The sequence below is a fragment of the Alosa alosa genome, chromosome 21 (assembly GCF_017589495.1).
Source record: "Alosa alosa isolate M-15738 ecotype Scorff River chromosome 21, AALO_Geno_1.1, whole genome shotgun sequence".
Taxonomy (NCBI): Eukaryota; Metazoa; Chordata; class Actinopteri; order Clupeiformes; family Clupeidae; genus Alosa; species Alosa alosa.
The window spans coordinates 9,267,614-9,284,799 of record NC_063209.1 but is presented as its reverse complement, the minus strand read 5'-3'; the positions used below and the strand labels follow the sequence as shown (position 1 = coordinate 9,284,799).

At 40.2% G+C, this 17,186-nt stretch overlaps 1 protein-coding gene and 2 long non-coding RNA genes across 3 annotated transcripts; all 3 read right to left on the bottom strand.

Moving 5' to 3' along the window:
* Positions 1-1,127: 1,127 nt before the first annotated feature.
* LOC125285988 lies at positions 1,128-2,401 on the bottom strand. Its single transcript, XR_007192108.1, has 3 exons — positions 2,376-2,401; positions 1,797-1,945; positions 1,128-1,694 (listed from the first exon to the last, which is right to left on the bottom strand). It is a non-coding gene; the product is annotated as an uncharacterized LOC125285988 (long non-coding RNA).
* An 11,906-nt stretch (positions 2,402-14,307) lies between these two features.
* LOC125285987 lies at positions 14,308-14,986 on the bottom strand. Its single transcript, XR_007192107.1, has 2 exons — positions 14,879-14,986; positions 14,308-14,451 (listed from the first exon to the last, which is right to left on the bottom strand). It is a non-coding gene; the product is annotated as an uncharacterized LOC125285987 (long non-coding RNA).
* LOC125286839 (alpha-2-macroglobulin-like protein 1) lies at positions 14,987-15,631 on the bottom strand (the record flags this gene model as incomplete). The annotated part of the gene is made up of 3 exons (XM_048232148.1): positions 14,987-15,133; positions 15,237-15,427; positions 15,520-15,631. Coding segments are annotated over 3 exons (450 nt in total), but the record flags the coding sequence as incomplete, so codon positions are not given.
* Between the last annotated feature and the right edge of the window lie 1,555 nt (positions 15,632-17,186).

The following is a 17,186-nucleotide window of genomic DNA, read 5'->3' as shown; positions in this document are numbered from 1 at the left end:
TACACATGTACTTATTGAAATGTCCCACAGACTCTGCCAAATTATTTCACTAGTGTGCATGCAAGTATATAAATAATTCAAGATATTTCAAAAGACATTTACTTACCCCTTGGATCGTAATGCTGTCCTGTTTTGGCTGCCAGCAGCTCACTTGCCAGATTGTAACTTCAGTGCTACGACCCTGTCCCATACAAGGTAATATGGAGTCTGTCTGATCAAGTTACTTATTCACAAACACATCTGAACATGCATGGCAGCTTTGACAACAACATTTTTGCTGTGGCTGCTTTATTTATTTCTGACAGCTGCAACAGTTTCAAAATCAGTGGCTGGGCCATCAGAATATAAATCTTTGTGAGATAAAATGCTATTGTCGTATAAGGCGTAGTGCCATTGAAATTAACTGGGCATGTGCCCACACAGATCTTTAACACTTAAACTTATTAAAATGCTAAAATTACTGTTCTATTTTTATAAGTGAATAAATCTTTAGGTGGGGCACTGTCCCTTTGACCCATTTGGATGAGCCTCACTGATATACAGTGCCTTACAAATGTCTTCAGCACCCTGCTAAATTAAGCCTTAATAAAACTAATTAATAACAATGAATACAGTATCATGTCTATAGCACTTTTGGTGTATAATAATAATAATATTTCAGAAAGAACAATTGTAGATTCCAAGATAATGCAACTTTTTTGGAAGGAACTATCTCTAAAAGTTAGTTTGTAAGGTGATGATAAGGCTCAGTCATGTAGGGCTGTGCACAGACATATTGGGAGTCAGGTACTCAAGGCAAAAAAGGTCACCCCATTCACCAACAGTTATTTTTAAACACCACCTAGGCAACAGTTAGCACATCAATGCGCCTGTCAAGGTAATAAACATGAGTTACATATTTATAATAACTAGGGGTGGGAATTGGCAAAATTTGCCGATTCGATAGTACTGCGATATTTGGGCCACGATTCAATATTATTGCGATTCTTAAGATATTGCGAAACAGCAAGTATTGCGATTAGATTTTGCGATTCATGTCCCCTATATTATTCAAAGGCATTACAAAAAATGAGGAAAATAAGACTGCTCAGCTCACTTCAAATGTCACATTTATTATCTTCGGCACATTAAGTGAAGTGCAAAAACTTTGTCCTTGAACATTCAGGACACAGGACCTTATTACAGGACAGGACATATGAATGAATGGGGAGCTCCCAGCATATAACTTAAAATTATTTAAATACAATAGAGTAACATAAAGCAGACATAAAAGAACATAAACCTGAGAGTAATCATATACATAGAAGTAACTTAGAGCTTCAATTAAATTGAGAAAAATAAACAAAAATGTATACTGCTAGAGTCCAGTCCTGTGTTGGCTGCAAGGTCATCAACCAAAATTCATTTGGGAATATTGCCATTTTTGTTTAGAAAAAGGAGTCGGTCAACATGCTCAGATGTTAAAGTGCTCCCCTGGGCCGTTACTATATCTCCTGCAGTGGAGAACACCCTATCAGCAGATGCACTAGTGCCTGGAATGCTCAGGTATCTTTTAGCGAGTTTGGCTAGGTAAGGATACATTATCTCATGAGCTTTCCACCAGTTGAGGGGTTTTCTTCTAGTGGCAGAGAACCCTCCTGGTATCTCTTCACTTCCTCTTCAGCGCTGCTGGTCTCTTCTTGCCTAATAGTGGGCTGCAGAGAAACATAGGCCTATAGAGATTAATCACCAGATGAACATAGGAACATTTTAAAATAAGAACTATTTAAACAATGTAATAAACTAGTAAAGCCTACCTGAAGGCCTGCTGCCTCCACAACCAGTCTGGAATAAATGTCACTGATGTCATCTGTGGTCAGGAAAGGCAGTGACTAGTGGCAGTGATCCAGCGCCGTCGCTGTGTGGAGGGTGTTTTTTTCTTCAACAGAGCGAGAGGTGCGAAGCCCTATTGTTTTTGGAAGGATTATTATTAGGGCCTGTGACGGGGCGATTAGCCACCGTCACGGCAGCATAGCGCTGCCTTCATTTAAAACACTGCATGTATGTCTGCTTGAATCTATATGTTTGTTGAATGTGTCTGTGTTTTCTGTTTAAACTTATACCGTCTATATTCATCAGTCAAACATGTCATTCATCATACCTTTCCTCCGTTGCTCCCGTAGTTGTTATATATAGGCCTGTAGTTAAAAACAAACACTACGGCGAGCTATGCGCTAAAACTCCCACCACAACTCCCTACAGTTTGAAACATTCACCATTCAATCACGTTACGTCTGTTAAAATAATCACACTAGGTCATGTCTTAAATGTTCCGTTTATTTAGCTTTAGTCATTACATAGAATGTCATTATCACGTCGTTACATGTTTGTCCTACCGGTGTCCACTGTCGCGTCTTCTTCTGTTTGTAAAGGAGTGAATGCCGTGTTTACACTGTTTAAAAACATGTTGTGACTTCCTGGGTTAACCGGAAGTTCCCCGTGTTGTAATTAAAATGTAATTATATATTATTTAGCTGTTGGATACTGTTTGGTTATGCCAAACATTAGCAATTAAGTTTAAATGTATTAATTATGACCATAGCCGTGGGAAGTGGGGGTGCGGCAGCACCCCCTGCAGGAAAGCACGCGTATTTATGTGTCATACCACTCACGATCAGAAAAAAAAGCTCTCCGTCCCCCTGTCTATTAGGCCTATTCTATTATGCACTAAAAAATGTTACATTAGACCTGGGTGATCTAAACAAAAACCAAACAAATTAACAAAACAAACCTGAGGGAGATATCCTATGACGCTAGCTTTATGGCACGACAATATGCCATATTAAGTAGCTGAATATTACCGTGAGTTTCCCAAGGAGCTGAACACGGGCCGCCTCAATCTTCAGCTTAAAATGATGCATAGTGTTATCGGGGAGTCTCGGTGCACCACGGTGAAAGGTGGTGGAGTAAGCTCCATCCACAAACAAGAGCTCTCTTCAGCGAGGTAGATGAATTTATTCATCTGTGTCTTTGCGTGCCTGTTTCAGTGGCCTCCTCAGAGTGTTCTTTCTCTTCTTTTTGAAAGTGTAGGTTAAAGGCACTTTAACCTACACTTACACTGTGCGTTTATGATGTTAGCATTTGTTGTAGGCTATATTTGTGATATGTGGATCAATTTAATGTAGGCTAGCCCATGAATATTGCGTTGTGTAGGCCTATGTTATGCATATGTTTTGAGTCAATGTGTTCTGTCTAATTTAGCCTGTTTTGACTAGGGATCGACCGATATGGATTTTTTAGTGCCGATACCGATTTTTTTCCATCAGCCTTAGCCGATGACTGATACAGGCTGCCGATATTTGGAGCCGATACTGCTTTTATTTTGCTCCCTCAATTTACATAATAAATTACACATAAATAGCTATTTGCAGCTCCCTAAATACAATGGCAAGCATGTATAGAACAGGCATTCAGGGAGGGAGACACAAACCACACGCGTCCAACACTCAGCCAGGTGGTCGCTGAATAAAACTCCCACAAATACCACGGAACAACGTTGGCATTAGGCTACTTAATCATATGACCAGTGTTTGTAACAGCTACTGCATGAATATGGATAGCCTACAACTTAGCTATTTGCAGCTCCCTAAATACAATGGCAAGCAGTTTTATAAACGATCATTAAGCATTCAAAAAGTAGCCTACCTATCTATCATTCGTGTTTTCCATTTGGACCCACAAACTTGCTTCCACCTTCAAAGTGTATGGCAATATTTCAGCTAAGTAAAACAGTTAAAAGATGCTTTGAAAGTTTAAAGTTTACTATTGTCTTGAAGAGCAGGCTTTCAGCACTCTGCTCGTGGGGGAGGGGCAGTCTGCACGTGAATTGCAGCGTCTCCAGCAACACAGAGCTGCCGTGGACGCCTGTATGTAAATAATGCGGGGAAAAACTATCGGCGAATGCAGCCGCTTATCTGCCGATAAACGTAAATATGCAAATATCGGCCCGATATATCGGCCGGCCGATATATCGGTCGATCCCTAGTTTTGACACCCATGTCAGAAGCGTCAATAATTATTACGTTTTATTAATGTTGGTGTTCAACAGTTTTATATTTCACGTGTTCACCGTCGATTTCGGTGCAAGGCTACAGCAACTTTGTTACCTTACTAGTTGAGTCAGATAGTAGACGGTTACTTTGTTTGCGTTAGTATCAATCTGTGGTTTGCGACATTTTGTCGCATTTTTTCTGTAGTGTAGCCATAATGTTCTTGACAGTGATATAGGCCTATGCCTGTGCAGTGTGTCATGCAATGCCAGTATGCTGTTGTCCATTAACAGAGAAAGGCGTTTAAATAAAATAACTTTTTTACCATTTCAATAAAGCCTATTTTTCCTGGCAAACTACCCCCGCTCACTTCCCACGGCCCTGATTATGACTGCCGCGCAGCAAAGCGAAAATTTCACATTTTTCTTTTTCGCCAAATTTTCGCCAAGGATTCCCGGGACACTGTAAGACCGGGGTACACGAAACTTGGTGGCCATGTAACCCCACATGGATAGCATGGAACCATCGTTTTTCGTTTTCATCTGTAGCCCCCCCGCTGGACTGGACCCCCCGAAAGGAGGGTAGGGCAGACACAGTTTTCTGTGAATATCTCGAGAACCGTAGGGCCTAGGATGACCAATTTTTTCTGTATGTTTTCCTCCAGGGGTCATCTTAACCCATTCCATGTGGACACATGTGTATAAATAGATACACACGCACACACATACATTGACAGTATTCATACGTATGACACATACTCACACAGTAGACATATGTACGCATGAATGCACATGCACAAACACAGGCACATGCATGAGGCACACACACAAAGAATTACACACACACACACACACACACACACACATAAACATAATCATGTACACGCACACATGCACACAAGAATTTCTCAGAATTATGAACAGGCAAGATGGGGGTGGGGTTGTATAAAATGAATTTTACATGTGAAATCTATGAACTAATCATGTTTTGGTACTTGTTGTCTAGCAGATACCAGTGAGAATTGGGTGTGGATAATGCAATTTAGTGAGACAGTTAGAATCATATAGGCCTTTCAGCGTGATTTATTTTTGTGGAAAAAATGTGCTGGACTGGGCGGCGGTCATATTTTCTACCGCTCTGCGGTACATCTAGTTTATTTCCTAGTTAGTTAGAATGTGTTATTTTGTGCTGTTGTTAGCTTATGTATATTTTTGGCCTGTAAACACCTCTGATTATTTTAATTATATTGGCTTGGTCCAATTAGAAGCGATTGTTCAGGCCTATTTATACTGGATGGATTCAGTCTATTGGGGAGGAATGGTGAAGAGACGTAAGTCTTATATGCTCAAACTGAGACATTTATTGACTGCAAATAGTCTTATCTTGACAGAAATTGATATTGATGTATTGTTTTGACTATCATGTCAGTTTGCTTTGTTTACTGAAAGTATTATTATGACCGCCGTGCAGCGAAGTGGCGGTCATATAGGTTTAGTCAGATTTTTTCTTTTTCGCATGGCCAAATTTCCGTCAAGGATTCCCGGGACACTGTAAGACCGGGGTACACGAAACTTGGTGGGCATGTAACCCACATGGATAGCATGGAACCATCGTTTTTCGTTTTCATCTGCAGCCCCCCCGCTGGACTGGACCCCCGAAAGGAGGGTAGGGCAGACACAGTTTTCTGTGAATATCTCGAGAACCGTAGGGTTTAGGAGGACCACCTTTTTTTTGTATGTTGATCTCAAGGGGCCATGTCAACCATGTCATGTCAAGTGTAGGATCATTATGACACCCTCTGAATGCATGCCAAGTTTTGTGGAATTCCGTTCATAGGGGGGCCCATACCATTACCACTTATTTCATGTATAGCGCCACCTAGTTAAAAATTAAAAAGCAAAAAATTAGGTGTTTTCATCACAATATCTCTGGCTGACATGGTCAAAACTGCACGAAATTGAAAGTGTAGGATCATTATGACACCCTCCGAATGCATGCAAAGTTTCATGAACTTTCGTTCATGGGGGGCCATACAATACAATAATTTATGTGTACATTTAGTGCATATAACAGCAGAGAAAACAGAGTTTTCTGTGGAATATTAATGCAGGAGGCCCAGCGAGCACAGCATGACCGGGCGGATGCAGAGGCTCAACAACAAGACCAGCGATGGAAGTCGATGGAGCATCAGTTTCAGCAGATACAGAGGCTGAGGAGAGTCGGATGTTGGATTTCCCAGCATGCCCACCCTCAAAATACCCACCCCTGAAGCACGTACACTGCAAGACCCGGGGGCCAGGATGCAAAACTCCTCCTTGAACATTTCCAGTCTTGGCCATGCATTGCCGTCTCCCTGTGAAGAGGATGAAGACATTGAGCATTATTTAACGACTTTTGAAAGACTTGCAGCAGCCAGCCAGTGGCCTTTTGACACGTGGGCTTTGTACCTTGTGCCCCTGTTGAAGAGAAAAGCCAGAACTGCATATGTGGCAATGGACGTTGATGACAGCAGAGACTACAGTATATACAGAAGCAAGCCATTTTAGACAAGTTTGAGATCAGCGTGGAAACCTACACTGTAAAAAAAATATCTGCCTAGTTTACTCAAAAAAGTAATGCAACCTATTACAAGGGCTTTTTTAAGTAAACACAACTAGAAATAAGGCAACTTATTGTAAATGTTTTTGTGAGTATACTCGAAGAGAGGGCATAACTTACATAATCAATTTGAAATAAAAACATCTTTCAACTATAAAAAGCTTTTTCTACCAACTATTCGGAGGACTTCAAAACACAAGTTTAAGTTACTAGTTGGTACAACTTAAGATAAAAAGTAAGGAAAACCCAAAGCAACAATTAATGCAAGTGATTTATTGCAGAAATCAGTGTAGAAGCACTGCACACACAAGTAGCCTCAAAATGATCTTTTACACAGCCTAAATGCAGCATAGAATACACAGATATTTTTCAAAAATGTTTTGAAACTACAGGTTTTCACCTCTAATCAGTGAACTTTGAGCTGCACACAATCAAAATAAAAAATAAATAAATAAATAAAAATAATTAAAAAAAATGTTTTGAAACTACAGGTTCTCACCTGTAATCAGTGAACTTTCATCTGCACACAATAAAATAATATATCAGAAATGTTTTGAAACAATGGGGTTTCAACTATATTCAGTGATCTTTGAGCTGCACACAATCAAAAAATAATAATAATAATAATAAAAAAAAAAAAAAAAGTCACTTACAATCACAATACACAATAGGTACTGTAGTGTTAAGATCCTGAGTGCTATGGGCCTCATAATACAAACTGTAATGAGGGAACTCTGTAATGAGGATAAAACATGGCTTTGAAAAGAAAATGCCATTGTTTTCAAAATTGAATAATAAAATGCACTTTGTTGTACCTTTAGTCGCAAAGCAACAAAAATTGTATAAAAATGCATGGTAACATTTTACATGATGGGTAAGTACATATCACATTCATAGCAGCTGTGAAATTATCAAACTAAGTATTTATAATTTATTCATAAAACATGACTTAACATTCATTCACATCCAAGTTTAACACTGGGAAGTAAACTACATAGAGATGACCCGGGAACTTTGGACATTTTCCCTTGAGTGTGGGCAAAGCGGCAAAATATTATAATTACCTCAAGGTGTCAACAAATCAGGGTCAACAAATACTGGTCAGCTATATGTAGTTTACCTCTCAAGTCTTAAACTCGGATAAGTGATTATGAATACTTAACAACCTGTATAGCAATAATATAAGCTATTCATAAAAATATTTAGATATGATATGATCAGATGACAAGCATAAATGGCAATAAATATCGCCATTCTGACTGCCATGAATGTTGTCATGTCTTCTGAAACGGTCACTACAGCTACTATGAATGTTATGTACTCACCCGTCAAGTAAAGTGTTACCAAATGCATAAAATTAAACTTAAAAGGTCTCACAGTCCTAACAATCAATAAAACTTACAATAATGTGCCATTACATCAATCAAACTATCGCAGATGTCCCTGCATTTTATTTCCGAAAGACAGGGTTCTCGCAGAACAGCTGGTAGCTCCTAGGTTGAGAAAAACCTTTTGTATCACCTCAAAGGTATACTTGAGGTTTTTGGGGTATTGCATATTGATTGCATAAACAAGGCCCATCAAATACACAAATGCAGATGGTACATCCTTAATATCCTGGAGAACAACAGTCTCTTCCAAAATGATGGCTGTGTTGATTACCGCAGGAAGAGACTCGACTGCTGCAACGTCATCTTCTTTCACTGTGAGGATCCCAATTTTCACACCTTTGGTGTAGTCTTCCTCAGCATCTGTATCCTGAGAGTGTGCAAACACAGAAGACACCACTGATTGAGTCAAACATAATTAAAAGAAAAGCTGTATAGATTAATCAATTTGTTAACACAATCAAAATACTTTAGAAAGTCATCATAAATACACTACTTGGCTTGTGTACTATGATATAGTGTGTATCCAACTGTTTTATAATAAATAAAAAAACAGTTTACATATTACAATACAATGCGTCATTCAATATCAAGGGACAGGGAAGAGGAAGACGGCAAAAGGGATGCCAGAGAGACGGACAGAAGACAGGGACGAGTTGGTAAAGGACACAAGGAGATTGGGGATAGGAAAAAGGAGGAGAGGCAGGATAAAAGAGAGGGGCCAAAGAAGTAGAGGAAGAAACACAGGTGGTGAGATAAGACAACATGCACAGAGAATAAGATTGATTATTACCAGACATTTCTTGAAAAGACTTGTTGGGTCCTCCCTGAGGTAGAGGGGCAATCCTTCCAAGGCTATTCTTTTATGGTGTTCTGCAATCGCCATCACCTGGGCACACAGACAGAGATACAAAGATTATTTAATTCCCAAATTTTCATAATTCAGAATGAATCTGTAGTCATTAAAGTGCATGCGTTTTCCTAGTCTGGCAACCCCAATTTTAGCTTTGTCTTTGCTACCGCGGCCACGCATGACGTTAGTTCGCACAATCAGTGAGAAAGCAAAAAAAATAAAAAAAATCAACACATTACATGGGTTGAGGCAAGCTAAAGCTGGGAATCATGTAAATAACTTCAAGTCACAAACTATTGTTGTGAAAAGGTTGTGTCTATTTTCCTGCTCCCCTGATATAATGTTAAGGCTAATGTTGTTTATAAATTTAAATGTGAATTCGTGACGTAAAGCGTTTTTGCTCTGAGCAAAACAGCAGTGAAACTTGCCAGCATTGAGCAGAGCGGAAAGCAAAGGGGCATACCAGCTACTGCTGGTGATGTGAAAACCCCTTTACAGGAGAAACATTTACATATCACTTTGTATTGTTATTAACCAAAGTTTGGCTAACGTTAAATGAAGTCAAAAGGACTGGTCCAACGTTTATAAAAAGTAGTCTTATTTAGATTGTAACGAAGCATCTTACAAGTTAGCAAACACAACTTTGCATGACAAGCTAATGCATTTCGCGTTTTCAGCTACAACACAAACTGTTCCCCAGCAATTTGGCTATGGACACAACTGGACAATAATAAGCTGAATTACGTGAAGCAAGGGAAACGTTCGTTGTTCAGAGGTGTACGCATAACTTTATAGTCATTATCATTGGCCAAAGTCTCACCAAAGATGTCGGTTTATGTTAGCTTCCATTAACTAGTTAACATTAGCTCGCCAGCTGAGTAGACTAACGCTAGCTAGCCATTGCAATGTTCAACAAACTATACAAGACTTGAGTTTAAGGCGATAAAATGACTGTGTAGATTGATCTTGTACTTTACCTTTACTGCGATGTTCCTGATCGCTGTAGAGAGAAACCACAAACTTTCTGGCGATCTTCCCCGCGCACGCAATCCACCACATGGAGTCGTTCTTCTTGGCTTTGCCTTGAGCTCCTTCTGGCTCAGTGGGGAATCCCCGTAGTGATTCAACGTACCCATGTGCCAACATGAGATTTTTTTTCAGGTGACTTCACAGACACAGGCAATTAAATATTGAAGTTGAGTCAACTGGGTTACAAAAGTATGTGAGATGAAGTCACAAAACTTGATAAGATAAATTCATTATATGAGTTTAGTATATTTTTCTGGTCTTTCCAGTTCTGTTTACTCCTTTACATATTCTGGCTGAAAAAATGCAAGTTCTAATTTTTACAGTGTACCGCCAACGTTTCCGCTCCAAAACCATCCTGGAGGGGGAGACAGCGAAGGAGTTACAAGCCAGACTCAGAGACTTGTTTGAGAAGTGGCTAAACCCGGCTATGAAGACCAAAGACCAGCTGTGTGAACAGATAATACTGGAGCAGTTTCTGAGCATGCTGAACCCTGAACTCCAGGTGTGGGTAAGGGAGCGTACGCCTAGGACTTCACTAGAGGCAGCACACCTGGTGGAGACCTTTGTAGCCGCCAGGCAGAGCAGAAGAGGCTACCAGTTGGGCAATCAAGACACCTGGAGAAGACCTCACCAGATGGCACCTCGAGAAGGGGAGAAGACCTCTTCCATGGGTAAGTCTGTGGGTGGTGGTCGTGTGTTTAGAGCCTCCAAAAGCCCCAATAGCCCTAATGTTAGGCACACTCCAGCTGCAACACCAAGGGTAATCATCTGTCACAGCTGTGGTCAGCATGGTCATATCAAACCTGAATGTCCTCTTAGAAAGGTAACTGAGGCTAGGTTGTGTTATCTCCCTGGCCCTAACAAGTATGTCCCCCTCTGTTGTCATCTGATGTCACTGTCCCAGTCAAGATGAAGGGAAAGACTTGGCAGGCACTAGAGGCAGTAGCCAATCTTTTATCAGGAAGTCTTGCTTGAAGCCAGAAGAGCTTGACCCCGGGCGTGGCCCAGGGACTCGCTAGCGCCCCCTTAGGTGACTGCTCTCGTGGTTGGCATATATTTTGAGGTGGTTAACATAATCGAAAAGTCTTGAAATTTGATACATACATCAGGTGTCACACAAAGCAGCTAGGGACAAAAGCTTGGCCCCGGGCATGGCCCAGGGACTCGCTAGTGCCCCCTTACGCCCCTTAGGTGACTGATCCCGTGGTGGGTATATGTAACTCCCAAAAACAAACAACTTTTGTATTAACATGCCATTAGCCACGCCCACAGGAAGTGAGGTAATTGAGATTTTGTGCGTTGTGGACATTGTTGATCCGATAATGTCAAAGTTGGTATACATGACACCAAGATGTCCGTGATTCTAAATTGTGAAGCTTTTTTTGATATGTTGTAATTTGACGAAATGGCGAAATTATTCATTTTAATGCCCTTCCACATAAACAATAAATGTGACATAATTCCCCATGCATGGCTTGAAATGTTTTCAATTTCACAGATCATTGAAAACCATGTTAATGAAAATATTCACATGCCCATAATGCATGTTTGGCATAGTGCCACCAACTGGCAACAGAAAGAATGACAATTACACTGATGTCTTATGATCAATTTTAACACACTGCTCCTAGACGGTTTGTCAGATTCATGTGAAATTTGGCAAACATTATGCCAAGATGTTGCTGATGTTAAATTGTGAAGGGATTTTGGTATTAAGTATTAACAATATGTATAAACATATTTTAGATATAGGCTTATTTACTATGAACAAACCATTTATAACTGTGTGAACAAATGCTTTACTGATGATAAATTATGTATGAACAAGAAATTACTAATGATGAACAAACCATTAACTAATAAGTAACAAAGGCTTAACAAATGATGAATTGTGTGTAGTTATTATAAAGTGTTGTGAATTTAGAATTATTTTCCAATTAGGCCCTGACCTTATATTATTTTACAGTCCTGTAGATGGACTTTGTGTTAACCCCTAGTTTGAAATTACAGGAAGTAGAATTGTGTGCGTTGTTTCCGCAAATCTTTAAGTTCCTGTGTGAATGTATTCTGCGTGAGATTCGTAGTAAAGACGTTAAGTTGAAAACACTCGGCTCGTTCTTTCACTATAAGTTCATTACATAGTGTGTGTACAAGTGTTACCAGGATTTTTGATATGTTGAAATATATTCAGATTTTCATATCTCACCACATAAACAGGAAATGTATCATAAAGTCACAGTGCATTGAATGAATGGTCTGAAACTTCTCAGGTTAATAGATATTATGATTATGATGATATCCAGACACCCAATGGGCCTGCCTGGCATAGCGCCACCACCTGGCCAAGCAGGAAATGTGCCATAAATGGACGATGCCTTAACTGATTAATCTGAAACTTTAAAAATATTGGATATCATGATTGTAATGACATTGACATGTGGAATTCAAATGCCTAGCATAGCGCCACCATCTGGCCAATCAGGAAATGTGCCAAAAATGTTCAATGTTTTGACTCATTGAGCTGAAATTTGGGTGCCAGAAAATAAAATACAAAAACAAATAGCACACGCATCAAATATGTACATTTCACAAACAGACCACGCCGGGGCTTTGTTGGATTCCGAAATGTCACGGGTTGCGGCCCACAGGTGCTCGGGCCCGCCACTGCCGCTTGCGGCTATATTTCATCTTTATTATTGTTATTCTACTTTTTTGCTTTCCTGTTTTTGAGGTGGTTAACATGGTCGAAAACTCACATCGCAGTTAGGTACAAGAGCTTGTGTCGAGTAGAAAGGGGCGTGCCAGATGAAGCCCCGGTTCGAGGCTTGTGTCGTTTCCATAAAAATCATGTGACAAACGAGGCCTCGGTTTATGAGTGTGACGTCTGAAGCTATGGAGTAAAGTAAATTATGTACTTATTTCCGGGATTGACGTCACTTCCTGGACTCGTCTGAGGTCTCTAAATTACTTACTGTTCGTTTTGGGACACACACCCATGTGACTGCTTCAGAATCTGATTCAAAGGCTTTGAATTGCGCGAACCAGGGCACCCGTTCTAGTGTCGGAATGTGTTGTGTTGTATTGTATTGCAAGAATCAGGCGAAATTTGTGTTTCTATATGGTAGCCCTGTTTTGTATAGGATGCTTTCTCTTTGTGAATTTACGTTTCTTTCTGGAAAATGTCCATAATCTATAATGTCTTGCACATAGAAACAAAGAAGAAATAGCCTAGGCCTAGCCCAAAGCTTTGCCATTTAGAACAGTGACATTAAAACTTGTCTGCGTTGCAATCTTGTCTCAACTTCAATCATGTAATTTCAAAGCTATACAGGCTAATAATTTCTATGTAGGCTAACAATGATGGCTGACATAATATTTTCCTTTATTGAAAGTTGGGCAATAGGGTATGGTTTAATTAGGCGCCTAATCGTTTCCTTTTCACTCTCGCTCATAGCGTGTTGAGGTTGATAATACTTTGTCCTGCTTCAGAAGCTAAGTAGTGTCTACTACGGTCGTTAAGTGGATGAGGACCAATTGGATCATTGACTGGAATAACACATAATTTCACGCCTCCACCGAAACACCAATCTTCACGTGATAACGAGTGACGGGATTATGTTGCCTAATCGTATTTAATTGTATTGAATTGAGACAAACAGAAATGCAAATTTATTTCAACACTTTTAATGTAATGAATGAGAACATTTTGAAGCTTTGGCATTGTGTTGAACGTTGTAGGCATTCTTTTCACTAGTCCGTGGCTGCTATAATTTATGCAAACCACCAGATGTCGCTGTGTTTTCCTTGTCTTCCATGTTTCGAAGCTTCAGCACATTACTCGGCACATTAGGGAAATGTGCTGAGCAGCGCTCGAGGCTTCATTTACCCATCACTATTAACTACAAAACTTACAGAATTCCAGACATCCAGGACTTAAACACGACAAGACAGAGAGAAGATCCGACAAAAGACAGAGGAACAGGGGGGCAGAAATACACCGACTAATTAACAGACAGGCAGAGGACTGGACGATACCAACAAGACAATAACAGGAAACAGGTGTAAGCAAAAACGGAGGGAAACTGACAAGACAGATAGTGCAGACCATATAAGGCAATGGGTGGAGACAAAGACACATGACCAGACAGGTAAATACAGAGCACAACAGAAAACAATACACAGAATGGCCACCAGGGTGGCACAAAGTCATCAGTCCAGGCTAGATCCTGACAGGGTGAGTTTGGTGTGGAAGAACTTGACTGGCCCGCACAGAACTCTGACCTCAATCCCTGATACTTTTGCCCATATAGTGCATGTTAGAATGGAAATATTTATTGTTAACATATAGTTGTGTTCATAATGAAAGTCCTCATAACATTGGCATTCAGACATCATGAATTAGAAGTTTTAATGGAATGTAATCTCTGTCTATTTACTGTCTGTCATGGTGACAAAATCAAAATAAAGTACACACACACACACACCAGAATGATTGAATCCACCAGGATCTCTTCTTATGCACACGGGGAGCTGTACTCTGCCTCTGCTTCATCACCTGAGTGAAACAGATTTCATCATCAATCAGCTGCGAATAACAATATGGGCTCTAATTTGTGTGATGAGCAAAGAGAACAGTCTGAAGTCAAACAATTTAACTAAGGATCAATGTCATAAAAATGTTAACACTATGGGTAAGAGTAAGACGTGCATGGGTAAAAGTGCATACATTGATGAGTCAGCTCAATGCTCCCACATTCAACACGATAGCTATAGTTCAGACATGAGAACTTTGCTTAATTACAATCTTTAAACTTTGCTCATCTTTTCAATTAGAGATTGTAGTCCTACTGGTTTACAAGGGAGTCTTGCATTTGTATTCACATGTAGACCTAATACTGTCTTATAAGGTAGTCTTACTGGTTTATGAGTGAAACTTTTAGATTTGCTTTCACACTTTATTCTGGTTTATTAGGGAGTCTTACTGATTTGGTAGTAGTCATACACTTTGACCACTGCCGGCTTCAGGTTGTTTACTGGGACTATGTAAACTGGGACTAGCCTGTCACTTCAACGCTGTACTTCCCAGGAACGTCCTGGTACAGTAATGTGTTGTACTGGTTCACATCAAACTGGTGTTTGTCGCCACCTGCTGACTGCACGGTCACTGTGTTGAAGCCATGAGGGCTGAAGACCTTGGTGGCGTACAGAGCCAGAGCCTGCAGTGCCACCACCGTGTCCTGAGAGAACACAAACCCTCAGTGTGGGCAAATACTGAAGCTGGAAGAAAGACCAGACACACTAACACAACAGAAGACAAAAAGAAAAAAATGTGTGGAGCACCTGTGTGGAAGAGAAGCCTCCATATGGATTTTGCTGCTTCCCCAGCCAGTTGACAATCCTGGAAGCATAGCCTAAGTCAGCAGCAGTCAGTGTGGGTTTGGTGAGAACAGCTAACAGCACATAAGAGCTTGTCTCCACCGCCAGAGAATCCGCTCGCTCTGATGAGGACTGAGACCAGTGCAGGAGACACCCTGAGAAGACACAAGTCACATGAGATAAAGGAAGCAGGTTCAACTGTTGGTTCATGTGTGTCTGTTCAGGCACAGTGTAAATTCTGTCCTACCATCAGAGGTTGCTACACTGTCCAAGTGTTTCAGAAGCTCAGCTCGGATGTCTTCTTCTCCAGCGAGACTGAAGGTGTGGGCCAGTAGAGCAGTGGTGTAGGTCAGTGGTTTTCAAAGTGGGGGCCGCGAGGGGGTGCCAGGGGGGCCTCAGCAAGTTGGAAGGAAAAATAAAAGCAACAAATAAATACATTTGAAAAATGTAAAATATACCTATTACTATGAGGGTTGTTATACAATGCCATTATAATAATTTGTCGCATATCTGAACATTATATTTTCCATGATAATGACTGGAAATAATAGTAGAATGATAGCTCTCATGTAGCAGAAAGCCCCAAATGCAATGTTTACACACTGTATGCTCCATCGCGAAGTGCTTCTGGCTAAAATAATTATTAGGATTAGCTTAATGTGTTTTTACATTTGCCGTAGTATTGTCGATGGGTTTAATAACACATCAAGGGGGTCCTTGGCCAGAACCTAGTGGTATTTGGGGGGCCTTGTCGTGGAAAAGTTTGGGAACCCCTGGTGTAGGTGTTGGAGAAGTCATTAAAGTTGCCCTGCCACACAAAACCATTTTACTTGTATTTTTTTTTAAATATGTTAGGTCCATATGTGTTTGTGTTATGTCGTTGAAGGTGAAAAATTAACTGCTACCTCCTCTGTCAGCTCTAGCCACTGAAAAGAAATAAGCGGAGAAATCAGGCCAATTACAAAAGCTGTTCAGGGTGACGTGGAATTGATTGAGCTCATTACTATTCATGAGCTCGCCCAGTTGAGACCTGCCCACATATTAGGGCTAGCTCATTGACAGTTTTAGATGCAAGGATGGCTGAATGTCAATGGGCTTGTGCACTATGCATGATTAGAACTTCAACAATGCATGTTGCCCAAGAACCTAGAGTTGAGGATCAATTGGCTTAATTTTTGAAACAATGCAAAAAGGTTCCTGTTGCAGACATTATGACAAAGTAATGAAATATGTGTGGGAGGGCACCTTTAAATGCAAAAAGGACAGTTAATACTATAGTTAAAAGAACGTCAAGTACATAGTGTAAAATAAGTAAAATAATGTAACAGGCTTTTATATAAAATGGAATAAAAGACAATGTGGAAGTAGCCCTAATTGTTTGTTTATTACAGATGTAAAGACCTTTAGTTTTAGTTACAGTGGATGGAGTCATCACTGTTTCTCTTTTACGACATCATAGCACAAAATTCTGCAATAGAGCCTGTGCATTGGCTTAAAATATAGACATAAGGACAGGCAGAAAGACTCAGCTTCCTTAGTAATGCCTGAGAAATAGAGATTCTAAGAAGCCAGCCCAATAGAACCTAAGCCTGCAAATAGAGCTTAAATAGGCCTGAGAATAGATCCTGAAACTAAGGGCTGGTTTACACGCATTTAGATATTAGATATTTGGATATTTGTTTGGCCCTTTCTTTTACACATAAACAGAGTTTTAGCTCCCTCAAACGCAGACTTTTATGCTGCGCTATTATGGCCGGCTATTTTCATAAACGGATATTTCACTCTCTCCGTTTTCAAAAATAGCATTGTGCACATCGCCCTGTCAGTTTTCAGAAAAGTTTTGTTTACACTATATGCCGTCTGGTTCAGTCAATGATAAAAGTGCATATTGTAAAATAAGGAATCAAGTTACGA